Source organism: Enhydra lutris, unplaced genomic scaffold (assembly GCF_002288905.1).
Source record: "Enhydra lutris kenyoni isolate GAN:26980312 unplaced genomic scaffold, ASM228890v2 scaffoldscaffold16, whole genome shotgun sequence".
Classification (NCBI taxonomy): domain Eukaryota; kingdom Metazoa; phylum Chordata; class Mammalia; order Carnivora; family Mustelidae; genus Enhydra; species Enhydra lutris.
The window spans coordinates 28,461,420-28,478,697 of record NW_019154100.1 but is presented as its reverse complement, the minus strand read 5'-3'; the positions used below and the strand labels follow the sequence as shown (position 1 = coordinate 28,478,697).

The window sequence follows — 17,278 nt, the reverse complement described above, 5'->3', positions numbered from 1 at the left end:
TCTCGGTTCCGACCTCATTCTCCCGCTGGCTAATATGTCAAACGGTCTCGGCGGCAGACTTGAAAGAAAAAGTCTCCGCAGACACCCTGAGCAGGGGGGATGAGGGAGTAAGAGCCGTGCCTTCGAAACAGAGGAGGAGGAACCGGGTCAAAACATGTGAGAGCCGTAAGTCAGGAACGGATGTTTGAAAACTGCACTGAGTCAACCATTTTACACTCACGGGGTATGGCTCTGCTGGAGTGGTATGTGCTCTTTGATAAAAAGCCAGTGAGTCCATCCCACAAGCATCCAAGCCAAGGGCTTTAGTGGCTAAGACCCTTTCAAGCCTTTCCCCGCGTGCACACAAAGCGCCATTCACGGCTCGCACGGACCCGCACACACAGATCATAGCCACATCTGCCCCTTTCTCCCTCTGAGCTTCCCAAGTGCCACCGCCCGACGTGTCCAAGCGCAGGGTGACGGCAGCACAAACAGGAGCTCTCAGTCCTCTTTGCCATGTGATTGAGGCAGGCCCTGCAGTAGCGTTGTGAGATTGTGTCACAGGGCAAAATATAAAATCTCAGAAAAGAGAAGGGTGTTTGGACAGTCTCCCCAACTGCTCTTCTGTTAAGAGGCACCGGCTCATCGTATCAAGCGCAGCCTCGGGAATCCGAGCCTGTGCCTGTAAGTCCTCCATTAGAAGAACCGCGCTAATGGGGTCAGAGCAGCTCCTCTCCCCTGCGATTCCAGCCTGCACCCCTGGCCCTGGCCAGCTGTCTGGCAATATGCACCTCTGCTTACAGGGGTGGGAGGGGGGTCAAAGGGAAGGCACGTGTGTGTGGATCTGTACAAATCCATCACCACGAATGGTCGATTCGCTCTTAGGTTCACACTTGGTGGGCAAATCCATGGCGCCCTCTTCAAAATCGGAGGGCCGCAGGTAGCTCTATTTGGACATTAAATGTCTGTAAAAGCCAGTGTTGGACCCTGTAGGCATTTCTAGCTCCTGATCAGAATGACGAGGAATTATTCCCAAAGCCTGGGTTGCCCACTTTGTCTAAAACAAGTACGCACATATGTGTGCATTACTATGATATGGATAAAGACAAAAACATCTACCAGAGATCTAGAACAAAAAAAACTGTCCTCCCTACCCCGTTGTGCAGGAAAGAGAAGCTCCTTCAAGAAGCAACGTCCCTGATGCAGTGCTGTCTCTGTGAATGTGGAGTTGGCAGATCTGGCCCCAGGACCCTTTTTTGACCACTTATTTCAATCAACATCAGAAAGAACGTTCAAGGGGAGATGCTCTAGTGACTTGTGCATCTAACACCATGTACCTAAGAATGAGCTTTTTTTTTATTCTCCAGACTTTGTGTTCGAACTATGTGTGTGCATATAATTCCAAAGTTGTCAGAAGGCCCAGTTTAGCACTGAGAAAATGAAGTCATGCATGACTTTTAGAGAGTGATGGAACGGAGTCGGGTTTCTTGCCCTCGTCCTGAATTCATTACTTCTCCTCCACCCACGCCGGGGCTGTTAGGAATAGCACTGGTAGTGCTGGGAGGCCATTTTCAGGTGGACCAGCAGCACACGACTCCCACCCTACACTCCACACTTTGGCACATCATACCAAAAAGGGCTCACCAGAATTCTGGGCTGTCTTCTTCCCTTCTGCCTCTTGGGGACCAATCAAGTGGGGCAAGAAGGGTGGGGCTCACATGCGCCCCAGGAATGCCTGCCCCTCCCCCTCCCCGTGCCAACAGATCCAACAAAAGCCTCACGTTTGTCAATCCTCTGGGAAAGTTCCTGAGCTCTGTGCATGACAAATCACACCAAGAGAAGCCAGGAAGGGTTCTCCAAGAGGGGAACTGCCACTCACAACGCCCAGTGCCGTATCATCAGCAGTCACGCCACACGAGAGCCACACGGAACACGACTGCTTTTCTTCTCTGAGGGACCTGACTGCTTACAGAGCCCAAATCAGCCCCGCACCCAAACATGAAGCCACAGAAAAGGGTGGGGCCCGGCGCCAGCTCAGGCGGGGCTCAGACAGCACCGGGATCAACTTCTTAAGTTTTCATGTAACAGATGGTATGCTCTGCACATCGCTCAGATCCCAGAGATGGCTGTGACTACAGCCGCACTAAATTCAAAATGTGGGGCTCACCCGCCCACTCCACGGAGAGAACTGGGGACACCCCCACAGGGCCAGACAAAGAAGGGAGAGCTTGCAGGTGGGACTATCCCTTCTTCTAGCTCCAACATTATCAAATGAAACAGCTCACATTCACCTTCAGGACAAAGGTCAAAATGTCTTCGACATACACAACAGTCTGATTTTGCCAGTGTGCGTGCATCTTGTTAGAAAATTCGTGCTCAGAGGAGATGCTGAGGGTAAGGCCTCTCGGCATTCCAGTTCACTCTAGAGCCAAATGAGACAACTGGCCTCGTCACACGGAAGAGTCACAGGTTCAAACAGGCTAAAAATAGCCTCTAATATCCCAGAAAACAAAAAACAAAGTGAAGCCCTGCGATATTCTGGAAAAGACGGCGGCTGATATCCTGTCATAGTTGGGGTGTGAAGATCACCCAGCCAAATATCAAGGAGCAAAAGCAGGTGACGTTTTGTGTGCCTACGGAAGAGAACCCGGCTGCCTCTCCGATCCGGCCAGCTGGTCAGCCCGCTGGGTCACCAGAACAGCCAGTTCCCAACAATGTAAGAACGTGGTACAAGTCATTCAAGGTGGGGGGGGGGGGGGACTCACTATTTCCTAGGCCTTTGGGCTTTGGTGGTAGTTGGGTAAAGAACAAAGAAAATGTCCTTTTAGGGGGTTTTGAGGCTAAAATCAGTACTTGCACCACAGGCTTGAGTTGGCAGCCAATATGCTGGAAATATGGACAGGAGGAATGCTCGGAATGCCACTTCCTGGCCTCAGCCTTATCAATATGGAAATAACTTAACAACACACGAATGCTGAAGCAGGGTTCCCAGAATAAATCACTCCCATACCTGCTCCGGACCATACTTAATGTTCACCTGGATTTATGAGACGATGGAGGCACAGACGCTTGTAACCATTATGTTATTTTCCTATTCTCTTTTTACAATGTCAGTTTTTTTTTTCTCACATCTCTGTGAGGGGCCCAGGTAGGTCATTCATAGCTACAGAGGCACACAGAGTCTAACATGTGGGCCAATTTTCCAAATGTGAGTGCTGTTTTCTGCCTAGAACGGAAGCTTCATCTTTAAGTCATTTTGTTTTAATCCGGCCCTGCAAACAGCTCTGTTTTCCTTCCTGCCTTCGGGAGCATTCATGCAGGGCCTCCCAGAGGACAGTGTGAGCTTCCTCTGCAGATGCAGAAAGCCCCCCCCATGCCCAGGTACGCACCCGCTTCCTCCAGGCCTGTATGGCGAGTGGCGAGGCCTGAATTACTCACAGCTGGAAACGGATGCCTTCAGAGGAGGGCATCCAGTCACTTGTGATTCTGCTGGGCTTGACAGGTAACGAGTGATTTTTTAACTTGCTGAGAACCCAACCCAACCTGGAACAGAAAATTCACCCTGTTGAGAAAGTCTCCTGCTGGGAAAAGCTGTCCTTTTCTGGGCCCTTAAAGCTGAGCTTCGTAATCATTTTAGGGAGAGGCCTCCCAGCCAAATAATTCAATTGGGCTAATTTTCAGCTACAGGAAGGCCGCCTGATGGGAAGGCAGGGCGAACAAGTCATCCTCACGGCCGAGTCTGGGCTGATGGTTGTGCCTGGGGACCTTTGGGGCTCTCCTGTGTTTGGGGCTATTTTTGGTGTCCTCTTTTCATCATCCCTTCAGAGCTTCCCCATCCCTGCTTTGGTCCTTTTAGATGCATTCCATGCACAAGAGGTCACAGAATCAGGACTATGTCTAACAGCTCCTAATGCACACCTTTCTATATCTCTGACCGCCCACACCAACCCCTCTCCCTCTTAACAATGGCAATATCTGGAGGAACTTTGGACTTAACCACAGGTCAGAAGCAAAAGAGCAGCAAGAACAATTTTGGTCAGTTTTTACGTATTTAAAAAAATGCATTCAATGTTTCAAGACTTAATGCTAGGTATTTCACTGGAGTTACGTTAGTGGTCAAAAAGTTTCTTGGAATTCACAGCAATAACCCAGGAGGAAGGGATGATGGTCTAGACTTGAGGGGACAGAAAGGGAAAATAAAGAAAGGAGGTCCCTTTCCTTAGAAAGGTGCTGAAACCCAGTGAAGGGGGCAGAGGAGGCTGGGAAGGCAGAGCTGACTCCTGCGGTAGGGGAAACATGCCTCTGACGGACTGGGCGGCAGCTTGGCTCAGGGAAGCTCTGAGCACAGTTTGGGGGCAGTTGAGAGGAGCAGAGGTGTATTAGATGGGAATGTGGGTACCAGCTGGAGATTAGAGGCTAATATTCAAGTCTGAAGACTATATGTATAGTTGAAGGAACTGTCAGGAGGGGCTGTTACGAAGTCAGAATTTATGAGTTTTCTGAAAAGAAGGTGTAAACAGAAACCACCTGGGAGTGGATGCAGCCAGTAGACAAGGAGGCAGAGACAAAACAGGGAGGTGGGAGAGAAGCCCTTCGGCCGGCTTTCCACCGTGGGGGCCTAGCCACACTCTGTCTCTCTTGGTAATTCATCCCTCTGCACTTCGATGGGGAACATAGTACTGGTATAACCCCCCATAATTAATCCCCATGAACGAAGGGGACTGAAATCAGATGATCATGAATAACACGCCCAAATTGTCATACGTGGGTCTGAATATACTTCATGAATATATAAGTACTTTTTGATCATTACTGTAGCCTGTCACAACTGAACAGGAAATCCTGGTGCAAGAAAATACTATTTTATTCCACGATATTCCCAACACAAGTAGCAGTTTTCAAAATCAATGCCCAGTTCTCTCCAGTAATGTTCCTGTTCTATCTTAAACAGTGACCTTCCTATTCTATCTTAAAGTTCTACCTATCTTCCTGCTCTCAGCGTCCGAGCCTCCCAATCTCTTCCGCCTTGCAGCTTTGAGTGGAAACCTGAGTACCTCATAGGAGACCCCCTGTCACAGCACAGAATGAGTGCAAACCCTCTCTTGTTCTAGCTTTAGCCTCTGGAAGCCTTGTGACCGATTCTCCAAAAGACATCAGGCAAACACCTCTCTCTTGCCGGGACACATGCCATGGGATAACAAGTATCAATAAGACCTATGGGGAAAAAAAAAAACTTAAACGCTTCATACTGAACTCAGAGCACAATAAAACCTGCCACTCACAGGCTGAGACATTTATCTGTAATTTGTGCACTGCCGTCACCCCTTTTAATTCTGATTAGAACACGGGCTAGAGGCAGAGCCATGAACTGCCAAATAATTCAGCTTTAGAGATTAGATCCTCAGCTTAAAGAGATAACGTATTTTCTTCTCCTCAGTGTTAAAGTTACGTTGTGAGGACTCAACCATTTGAGTCTAAATTATCCAAATATATAAATTCTCCAAGGGAAGAGATGACCAAACCCCTGGTACCCCTCTAGGTCATTATTCCTCCAAACCGTGGGCCCGCCCTCATCATCCACAGCAAATACACTTGATATCAGGTACTCAATCTTTACAAGGCAATAGACCATGCATTTGCCACTTGAAGGATACCCTGACTTTCCACACACAAAAAAATAAAATAAAATAAAGCACCTATCAGTCTTTTAAAAAAGAATTATTTATTTACTATTAGAGAGAGAGAGAAGGTGAGCAGGGGGAGGGGCAGAGGGAAAGATAATCTCAAGAAGACTCCCCTCTGAGCACGGAGCCCGTTGTGGGGCTCAATCCCAGCACCCTGAGATCATGACCTGAGCCGAACCCAAGAACCAGCTGCTTAACCAACAAAGACACCCAGGCGCCTTGCCCCCCAAAAACCCTGTAAGTTTTTATTTCCCACTCCATTTTAAAATTGAGGCAGAGCCTCGGATCACATCTTGATTTGCTAACACACATGGCAACAGATACCAACTCTGAATAACCTCTGGTAAGACTGCACACATTAATCCTAAATTCTAGGAGCTAGAACACATGAAACAGCTTCTGGTCTTTTCCACTGGTTTAGTCATTCCCCTGAGTGGGATGCAAAGACCAAGCCAAGTTGTCTTCCAGTATCAAAGTCTACTCAAGCTGAGAGCATAGTGTAAACCTAGAAGGAAAAATCTGGGAAGAAAAAGAAAAGAAAAAAAAAAAAAAAGCTTTACATTTGACATGTCCTGAGATGGGAGGACAAAAATAAACCTTGTAAGATAAAGGTTAGGTTTTCAGGGGGAAGAAATAAGATTGTTATCTCTTCTAGCATTGCTAGTGGGTGTTTCCTTTCAGTCATGCTGATTAAAAACAAAACAAAACACGCCAAGATCAAAACCAGTTTGTTTCATCTCCCAGGATTTAGCAAACATGATGACATTTTCAAAACCAGAATAAAACCAAGTTTTTAAGTTTCGGAGAGTCTTCTTCTCCAGATTTCCGCAAGAGGGATGGACTGTTTTACACCAATACCATAGAAGCAACAGGCTAACAGAGCAGCTGTTGCAAGTTTGCTCCACTCTCTATCTTTTCTATCTTTTCTTTCCCATTCAGCGTTGCTCATGCCTTCCCCAGAGGGCAGGCGTGCCAGCTAGGAACTAACTGAGCTACACTGTGTATGAAGGCAGAAGGCCTCCCTCTCTGTACCCTCTCTCCCCGCGTCACTGGTGGTGTCGGGTAACACGATTTCCAGGTACAGAATTTAATCAGATTGAGCAGCCTACGTTTCTGAGCTGAGGCTGACCTGGTCATGCCCTGTTCCTTGACTCCTACTGAGCTGGGATCCAAGATCTTAAGATTATAGCTTGTCCCTCATTCCCTTGTGTTCAACAGTCAGTACCCTCTGGGAATACATTGCACTTTTCATCATTTGGGTAGGAATTCTAGAGCATGGGAATGTCCTCATTTGCTATTGCTCCATCAGCATAATGAGTCAAATTTAGGTCCTATGGGAGAATGGCAGCACTCAGCACTTCCACACCGTGCTTTTCATCTTCAGGGTCCTTAACCACGTTAGGCTGTAACGTTATATTTCTCTCAGCAAGACAAAGGGGTTCATTTCTAGTCCTCTCAACTGCCCTTCGTTTCTTACACAGACACACAGACACACACACACACACACACACACACACACGGATGCACACACGCACGCACACACACACACTCCCACACCACTGCCATCATATGATGAAGCTCTATCCTACTTCCTGGACAAGCATTATTTCTTCTATTTTTTAAAAAAATCAAATGTAAAAGGTCAATTCACCTTCCTCTTGCTTTTTCTTCTTAAAAATCTTTTTGTTTTTGTTTCTGTTGTTTCCTCTGACATGGAACATGAAATCAGCAGGCTGACTGCTGGTTACTGGGTTCTGCTGAGGATTACTACTAGCATCGCCACACTTGATTTGATTCTTCACACCTCAGGGCCTTCTGTGTCATCTCTGGTCACTAAGGAGAATTGAATACTCTTGTCTCAGAGGTTCTGGAGGGGTCTGCCAAGCTCCATGCTCAGACCTCTTTTCAATTTCATCTTCATTCATTCCAGGCCCAGGGGATTCCATCAAGTCTCATATATTGAAACACCACCTACAAGCCTGTGACTCCCAAATTTATATTTCCAGATGGGTCACTTCTTTCTGATTTACAGACCACTATACCCATGTGCCCACTCAATGGATATAAGTCAAGAAACAGTCTCCACGGTTTTTCCCTCCAACCTGCTCCTCCCACGGGCAGCTCCATCCTTCTAGTTGTTTAGGCCAAACACCTGGTCCACTCCTGATTTCATCCTTTCTATCACTCCCCAGATCTAATTCATCAGCAAATCCTGCTGGCTCTATCTTCAGAACAGACCCAGAATGCAACAAGCACCCCCTCCTCCATGTCCACCTTGGACCAGTCTGCCATCATCTTCAATCTAGATTCCTCCATCAGCCTCCGGAACTGGTCTCTCTCTCTCTCTCTGCTACTGTCCCCCAACAACTGACTTTCAACTCAGCAGCCAAAGTGAATTTTCTAATATATAAGTCAGATTCTATCACTCCTCTGCTTGAAACTGTTTCTGGTTCCCCATCTCACTTCCGGACTCTGCCCTCCCGTGCCCGCTCTTCCGCGTTATTACATACCCCCCTTTGTGATTCCTTGGACCCACAGAGCATCCCATCCTCTAGCTTTAGGGCTTGGCATTTATTACTCTCTGCACTTAGAACACTCTTCTCCCCGACACACACCTGCTCTGACGCAGAGCTCTGCTCTCCTGCTTCCGGCCTCTGCTGCCTGTCCACTTAGCGCCAGCGCCCTCCCTGAGCATCCCCAGCACTGCCTCTGCCCCTTCCCTGCTAGAACACGCATCACCTTCTGACATGTTATTCATCTTATGGTTTTTGCTTGCTTATTGTTTGTCTTGCCACGAGACGTAACCTACCTGAAGGCAAGGTTTTGTTTTTAACGAGCGTTAGTCCACAATGTATTCTTCAATGGCTCGGACAGTGCCTGGCATGTGATGAGCACTCAGAAATATTTACTGAATGAATAAATGAGGACCACAAGTTTCTCACCTATTTCAGGATGTGGACTAGCCTGACTTCTAAGCCACAGACAAACTGAGATTTGTGATGCTTGTTAGTGATGGGTGCATTTCCAAGGGAAAAAAAAAATCTCTTATTAAAGAGTTTTGAAACCATGAGCTTATTATACTTCTGTGGAAGATTGAGGTAACTGTGGAATGTGTTGCCTTCTATATGTAATATAGATACAGATATTAAGGCTTTTTCCATTGTCATGACTAGCATCTCGCCTGTCCTCATTCTATACATACATTGGGATATACTGAATAAAGAGCTTGTATTCCCACTTTTCAAGCAGGGGATGAATAAATGAAGCAGGAGCTGGGGGTATCAGGATTAGAGATCGTCCACAGAATTTTCCCCAATTGACAGCCAAGAGGGCTAAGTGAGGATCAATAGAATTTTCTAGACCAAGCTGCAGCTAGAAAGTTAAAGATGGAGGGAAGGACTAGCATAATTTTTCCACAATTTTTTAAATAAAATAATTAGACTCAGAGGAAAAGAAATTAGAAGAAAGTTGGAGATGGAGAATTGAAAAGAAATAATTATCTGAATGCAGAGCAAAAGGAAGGGAGGAAGGAGACAGCATTCAGTAATAATAAGGTATGCATTGAGTAGAGAGCTTTTATTCCTACTTTTCAAGTAGAAGATGACTAAATGAAGCAGGAGCAGGGGGTGGCAGTGTGCCAGGGATGTTGGTAGTTAGAGAAATGTGGTCAAAAGTTTAGATAAAAGTATGATGGTAGATTGGGGAGTATCTCCCAACTTTCCTTTACCCATTTGTGGCTTCCAAAGAAATGCTAGGCAGAAGCCACCAACACAGCCCATTGTGGATAAGTCATTGTGCATTAGGTGTCGAGAAGTTACGGCCACCAAAGGCTGATTTGGCTGCTGGTTTAAAAGATGTGAGGAAAGAGGATACCTCAACAACCTCAATGCTGTCCAGTTTTCAGTGTGTACAAGTAAAGTTGGGTTTTGAGAAGGTGGTCTCTTGAGACACCCAACCCAAAAACCACGAGGGAACCTGGCTATAGAATTCCCCATCCGAATATGCGTCACAAAACCAGCATATGGTTAAAAGCAACATTCAGGCTAAAATTAACAACACAAGAAACAACGTGTTGGCGAGGATGCGGAGAAAGGGGAACCCTCTTGCACTGTTGATGGGAATGCAAACTTGTGTAGCCAGTCTGGAGAACAAAATGGAGGTTCCTAAAACTTAAAAATAGAACTACCCTACGATCCAGCAATTGTGCTACTAGGTATTTACCCAAAGGATACAAAAATGCAGATTCAAAGGATGCAGATGCTCCTTCATGTTTATAGCAGCATTATCAACAACAGCCAAACTATGGAGAGAGACCAAATGTCTAGCGACGAATGAATGAATAAAGATGATGTGGTGTGTGTGTGTGTGTGTGTGTGTGTGTGTGTGTGTGTGTATCACTCAGCCATCAAAAAGAATGAAATCTTGCCATTTGCAATGACATGGATGGAGCTAGAGTACATTATGCTAAGTGAAATAAATCATAGAAAGACAAATACCATATGATCTCTCATATGTGGAATTTTAGAAAGAAAAGAGATGAACTTATGGAAAGGGGGAAAAGAAGAAAGGGAGAGAGGAAAACAAACTGTAAGAGACTCTTAAGGATGGAGAACAAACTGAGGGTTGATGGAGGGAGGTGGGTGGGGGCTGAGCCAGGTGGGTGATGGGCATTAAGAAGGGCACTTGTAATGAGCACTGGGTGTTGTATGTAAGTTATAAATCACTGAATTATACTTCATAAACCAATGTTGCCCTGTATGTTAACTAAAATTTAAATTAAAAAATAAAAGCAACTTTCAAAAGATACTTTTTAAAGAATATTTTTAATACGTATTTAAAATATGTATTTCTACAACTGTAATTTATCTTTTTTCTCTATGTTGCTTGCCTGATTATTTTAATTTATAAAGTTTATTTGTACTCTTTCTCAACCCACAAGGACTCAAAAGCAATTCAGAAAAAAAAAATGTATAGCATAAAAATGTTTTTTAAATTAAAAAAATCAGGACCAAAGGAAATAATAAACAAGAACTGAAAGTCTAGTCTGAAGGGAAGTAAAATATGTTCATCACAGTGTTCTAAAAAGTTCTCAAAGTTAAGCAGTAAACTCAGCTTTCTGTTAACCGAGCAGTCAAAGCGAAAAGAGAAACAGAACCAGTTACATGATTCTCATGTCCACACAGAGAAAATATTTCAGTTCCGTAGGGGAAGTAAACGATTTCCTGGAATTCAGATCTGCAAGAATTTCCTCCCATGGGGCTTCATATAGGAGATCATGAGTACTACGTAAAGGAGAACATCTAAAACCACGCCCCTACCGTGGGCTTCCTAAAGCTGTCCTTGGTAAATGTAGGAAAATCAAGGACACACACTTCAGTTAAAACCATTCTCTCAGAAATGAAGACAATATAAACCAGTAGAAACGAGCATATATACCTTCCTTGCAGTTCAGTTTAATCTATGAAGCCAACTTTGACTATCTTGAGGGAATGAACGTACTTAATCCCTCATTTTTTTTTCATACACCACATCTACCAGAACTAAATGTAGAACTCAAACAGAGAAAACTTACTAGACATTTTGGTTCTTCTTAGTCTTTGTAATTTTCATTTTTAAAAAATACGTTTCTATTGCAGTGAAATGTAGAATGTATGCCTTTTTTTTTTTTTTAAGATTATTTATTTATTTATTTGACAGACAAGAGATCACAAGTAGGCAGAGAGTCAGGCAGAGAGAGAGGAAGGGAAGCAGGCTCCCTGCTGAGCAGAGAGCCTGATGCGGGGCTTGATTCCAGGACGCTGGGATCACGGCCTGAGCTGAAGGCAGAGGATTTAACCCACTGAGCCACCCAGGTACCCCTCCTTTTTTTTTTTTTTTAAGTTAAATTTTTAAGTGCTCAGAACAGTGCCTGGCAAGTAAGTGCTAAAAAAGTATTCATTTAAAAAGGTGGGGCGCCTGGGTGGCTCAGTGGGTTAAAGCCTCTGCCTTCGGCTCAGGTCATGATCTCAGGGTCCTGGGATCGAGTCCCACATCAGGCTCTCTGCTCAGCAGGGAGCCTGCTTCCTCCTCTCTCTGCCTGCCTCTCTGCCTACTTGTGATCTGTCTCTGTCAAAGAAATAAAAAAAAAAAAAAAAAAGGTGAGGGGAAAGCCTTTCATGTCACTTGAGGAGTGGGGGAAGTGGCTGTATAAATTAATTATACATAAATAAAATGAGCTGATTGAGGTTTTATACCTCTCTTGTATCCTCCACCAATTATCATGATTTTTCCGAAAGCAGCCCAGACTCAGGGCAAGCCCTTGACTGTTTTAATGTGGGAATGCGACATAAAAAATCTGGTGGAAGGGGGATTATTATAATTTCATGTAGAGGAGAATTCGAAAGTTTTGAAATATCAGAGCCTTTTAAAATATCTTCTCCAGATGGAACAGCTGGACCTTCAGAGTCCATTACAACCTAACCAGCCCTTCCTTTCAACCCACTTCCACATTTTAAGTCTCTGTTCATGGAATGTGTCTAATTTGTTCTTTGGTACATTGTGGGCATTCAGTAATGCTCTATGGTAACAATGGAAAAAATGCTAAAGAGCTTCATTATCACATTTACCTGTGACCCTGTTTCCTTTCCTTAATCTTGCAAAGTGATTTTTAAATGCAAGCACAACATTAAGAGAAGTTGAACATATTCTGGAGGCATGCATAAAGTGGGTTTTCTACATTTGAAAGAACAAATAATCCACACGTATATTTAAACCATTTGTCCCAATAATAACAGACGTTCAATAATATGACTGGGACATAACTGAAAGTGGCGAAGGTCTACCGGGAAGATTATGGAAATCGGACAGTGAAAACCTGGGACTAAAAATCAGACAAAACCTCATCTCTTACTGCTACAATTATTCTTTGCCTCTTGTCTTCTGTGTGTAACACCCATGTAAGGCTTCCTACGAAATATTTAGCAAAGTAAAACAACTAGTTTTGAATACAAAGAGTCTGTGTGTTTATCCAACTCAAGGTTCAAGAATCAGGTAATTTTTTTTTTTTTTTTGCTTGAATTTCCTATTTCAGATGTCTGTTTCTCCCATGATGGAGAATCAGGGATTCATCTTAAAAAAAAAAAAAAATAGACAAATACATGCAAATGGATAAAATACTGTTTTAGGGCAACATTTGCACCGATCTGCAGCGCCCTCGAAGTTTCCACACAGAAGATTCTCACGGGGGTTAGGGGAGGCACCTTACAAGGTGTCCATTCAAGCCAACCTACCCGCTTGCTGCTCTCCTCCTCCTGAGCCTTCCTGAACTCATGTTCTAGGGAGCAGTCCAGCTCATTGAAGAGCCCCACTTCCTCGCAGTTCTTCAGGAATCTCGTTGGAGTCGGAGTCTGATCTGAAAACAGAGATCGAGTGATCATACGTGGGTTCTTTTCCTCAAAAGCCAGGAGCAAGCATGAGCTCAATTGACAAATCTCCTCCCCTCACCTTAATTAAGATGCCAACTTGTCATCCTTAATTTTCCACCCTTTTAAATAAGATGACAATATGGAAGAAAATAAAACCACAAATCTCATAGGAGGAATACAACGTGTAGCAAGCTGCATATGTAAGGGTTTTCCAAACTGCCAGACAATTGCCAGAGAGCCCACCATCAACTTTCTGGGGTTCCTATCACTTGAACACATGTCGCAATGTGTGGAATGACTTTTTTTTCCAAAAATGAGAAAAAACATGATTTAGCGAAAATCAGGCCAAAAAAATCTGCTGGGCCAATGTTAAGCTTGATTTCAGGGGGCTGGGAGTTTAAAAAAAAAAAGGTTTTGTAAGTGTTTATATCAAAACAAAAAGAAACAAACAAGCACATTAATTCCTTTCTCTTAATGAAAAAGGAAAATACAGCAATTTTCTCTCTCATTTTGAAAGTCACAGAGGATGATGAATGTTTCCAAGTCAAACACATTCAGCTTTCATCCATTAAAAATATAATTATTAATTTTATTTTCCTTTGCTATAGCCAAAGGAATGTTCTGAGAAAACTCTTTAAAAGGAATAGAATTTCTTTCATATTCTTGACTGTCTAGCCAGCCTACTACTTAGGAAAGTGGAGGATCTGAAGCTGCTATTGGTGGCTTAATTTTTTTTTATAAACATATAATGTATTATTAACCCCAGGGGGGTGACTTAATATTTATGTGGCCTTTGCCACATAAATATTGCAGTTTACACAATGGTTTCACACATGTTCTCCATAATCTAGATCTCACAAGACACTGTCAGGTAAATGGGGTAGAATTACACCTTTGTAATCACTAAGGACGGTTATCTCTCCTGAATAACACTGTATGCTGTCCTTGTCTCAGAAACAGCAGATGGCCATGCCAATCATTTTGCAAATGAGGAAAATGGAAGTCCTGTGTGATTCGGGGTCTCATTCAAGGTCTCCCAGGTAGATGTGATGACACCAGGATTATAACCAAAGCCCTGGTACCATTTCCAATATGCACATGTATTATTCCCACTTAAGGCAACAGCACACACAAGTGAGACCGATGATGGCACTTGTCCACCTAGAGCCATACTCAGTCCCCAAATCTCTTTCTTCATAGTTCTTGAACACATCACTACCAGGCAACTGAAGAGTGTCCTTTAGTTGAAACGAATGTGCCATTTCTGCATGCTCTTTATACATTCTCGTATGACGAAGAACTAGAATCGTATTTACTTTCCTAATTCATACAGAGAGCAGTTAATCCCAATAAATTATCCATTGAGATTCAAAGAAATAGCTTAATATTCATGAAGCTCAAAATAGTTTGACAGCTCATATAGTCAGCCCTTCTAACATAAGGTCTTCTGATTCCCTATGGCTTTTCTACCTGTTAAGCACCTAGCTGGTTGACTTGAATATCAAAGCAGCAAAAATCCCCTTCTGCATTCTTTCCTATTCTTAGCCCGAACTCCAAGATACTGAGCTCTCTTCCTCAATATACAGAGAGCCTACCACAGATGGTCATAAATCAGACATTACAGATAAAAGCCATGCAAAAGTTGGGTTTGATTGAAAAAGGTTTTTTAACACATTAATTTATTAAGATTCACACATATATAGCTATGCCCCAATATACATATAATACATATATATAGTTATACACATATGTGTATATATAGTGTGTTATGTGCTTATAAAAGATAAAATTAGTATTTACAAGCATTTTGCAGTTTACAAATATTTTCACCCAGCCTGTCTAGAGTCTAGATCTCACAAAATCTGATAAGTAGGCACATATTATTTCAGAAATGGAGAGATAAGTACCTTGCACAAGGTCACAATTCGTAAACATTTTATCACTGTTAAGTCCTCTTTCACCTTCAGACATAACCCCTTCTCAATCTAAATCCTATGCTTTGCCCAGACTCTCCTCTGGGTCTGAAGGAAAAGACCATGCTGACAACCCAGAAATCTAGACCTGAAAACTGCGTGATTTGGGGAAAATTACCTACTTTCTCTGGACCTCATATTCCTCATCTTTCAAATAAAATTCTAAAGTTACATGGTTCTATGAATCCTAAAATCACCACCGTGATGGGTTCTCTTCAAAAATCACTGTATGTAGGTCAAGGGGAGGGGCGTGGGCGGCTAGGTGAGCCTGCTGGTGGGTATTAAGGAGGGCACGTATTGCATGGAGCACTGGGTGTGGTGCACAAACAACGAATCTTGGAACACTGAAAAAATAATATTAAATTTTTTAAAAATCACGGTAGGTCGAAGAAACATGACCGAATAAAGGACAGCTTAATGGGAACATCTGGAACAGCTGGTTAGACACTAGAAATTAGGCCAGAGGTAAAGGCCAGATGGAGAGATAAAAAAAGTTTCCTGAACAGCATGTGTAAACAGACAAGACCTGAGAGTGGAAATAAAGGGATATGTGTGCATTTGTGTGTGTGTGTGTGTGTGTGTACATAGTCTTCCATCAATTGGGTGCTTATTCCATGTCAGGCATAATGCTAAGAGTTGTGTATGATTCATCATCTCATTAATTTTCATACCAACCACATTTGGTAAGAAATCTTTTTACCCCCTTTACTTAGAAGGAAACTAAAACTCTCCCCAGGCCCCATTCAGAAACTGAGTCACATAACTGTATCAGTAATTGACAATCCTAACCCTCCCTGGCTCTTTTAAAATATCTTGGAATCATTTGTATCCCCCCTATAATAGAAGCATGTTACAATCCTACAGACCTTCTACTATCTCGCAGGTCATTTTGTGAGTAAAAAACCCGAGAAAACAACCCAGGACAGAACTGCCATATTAGACCATTTGGTCATCAGTAGGGATTTAGTTTGCTGGGTTTTAATTTTTCTTCTGTTCCTCTATATTTCTCTATTGGAGATTTACAGGTTGAGGGCCATGATTCCAGGCAGAAAGAACAGTCATCCTAGTGGGGTCCATAGGACTCCTGAACTCTGAGATGAGTTCATGAGATGGGCCATCAGATTGAATTCAGACTGGCATTTGGTGGGCAAGCCCCAGGGAAGTTGAGAAATGTCTTCTGTCTTCTCTCAGCAAAATTATCCCTGAAGCAACAGGAGCCATGGGCCCTAAAGAGAGTTGGTTCCCTCCTATCCCTGGAGCAGAAGACCCAGATGGAGGCCACAGCGTTGTTACTAAATGCAACTTTCTTTGCTGTATGATATAACAAGGGGAAAGCAAAACATATCTATATCCACATTTGGAAGAGATAAGGCACACTGTTCTTAATTTTTAATTCATTTTCTTCTTGTGAATGAGCTATTCTTTCCAGTTACAACAGGAACCAGAAAATGGAGCTTAACTTTTATTTTAACATTTATAGAATTAACACAAGGTCTCTAGCTGTCTTTGATCCCACATGGTACCAGTTCCAAGTAAGCCAGGAAATGAGCCAATCTTCAAAAAGGGGACAGTTAAATCTAACAGCAGCTTAAATAAAAGAGTCAGTTTCTCAGCCACACGGATGCTTTGTCAAATAAATATTCCAGCTGAAATTAGACCTGAAGTAGGTGAGTAATATCCATGGCCACAAATTAAAATTCTGATAAACCTCACCTTCTTTAGAACCAAGGGCAAGCACCAGCCACAGCCACAGCCATTTCTGTATGGTGAGTAACAGGGGCTGGTGCTACACTGGTGGATAATATCTAAGGTGTGTTCAGTAGTAACAGGCCCCATCCAAGGACTTACAGGAACTGGCTGCAGTGGGAACTCAGAGCCCAGATACTCATTGAAGGACTTCTGCTCACCTTTCTTTCAGTATTTCCACTTTCGTGAGGACCATCTGAATGCGAGAAACAAAGAACCCCAAATCTCAAGCTAAACTCAAAGTTTATAACTTTTGAGTTTGGGCTTTACTTAAGTTGAAAGTACTTTGCTGCTATTACCTTGGCAAGAATTGGCCCTGCAAAAAAACCTGCAGGCTGCTTTCTCGCGGGGAGTTTGCAAAGAGCACAGCTGCTTCTCAAGACACCCAGACAGCTGGGACCCGTGCAAGTAAGGCAGCTTAGCCACTTTTACCTGTCTTATATGTCCTCAGGATTCTTTTACCGCTCAGACAAGACTGGCAGCAAAAGGGATT

The 17,278-nt window shown here is 43.4% G+C and overlaps 1 protein-coding gene across 1 annotated transcript in view; it reads right to left on the bottom strand.

Annotated features, from left to right (window-relative positions):
• LOC111147321 (cAMP responsive element binding protein 5) overlaps window positions 1–17,278 on the bottom strand; it is a 351,699-nt gene that overhangs the window by 321,273 nt on the left and 13,148 nt on the right. Inside the window, exon 3 of the mRNA XM_022503309.1 lies at window positions 12,932–13,053. Coding sequence (XP_022359017.1) covers window positions 12,932–13,053 — 122 coding nt within the window. The remainder of the gene's footprint in view (window positions 1–12,931; window positions 13,054–17,278) is intronic.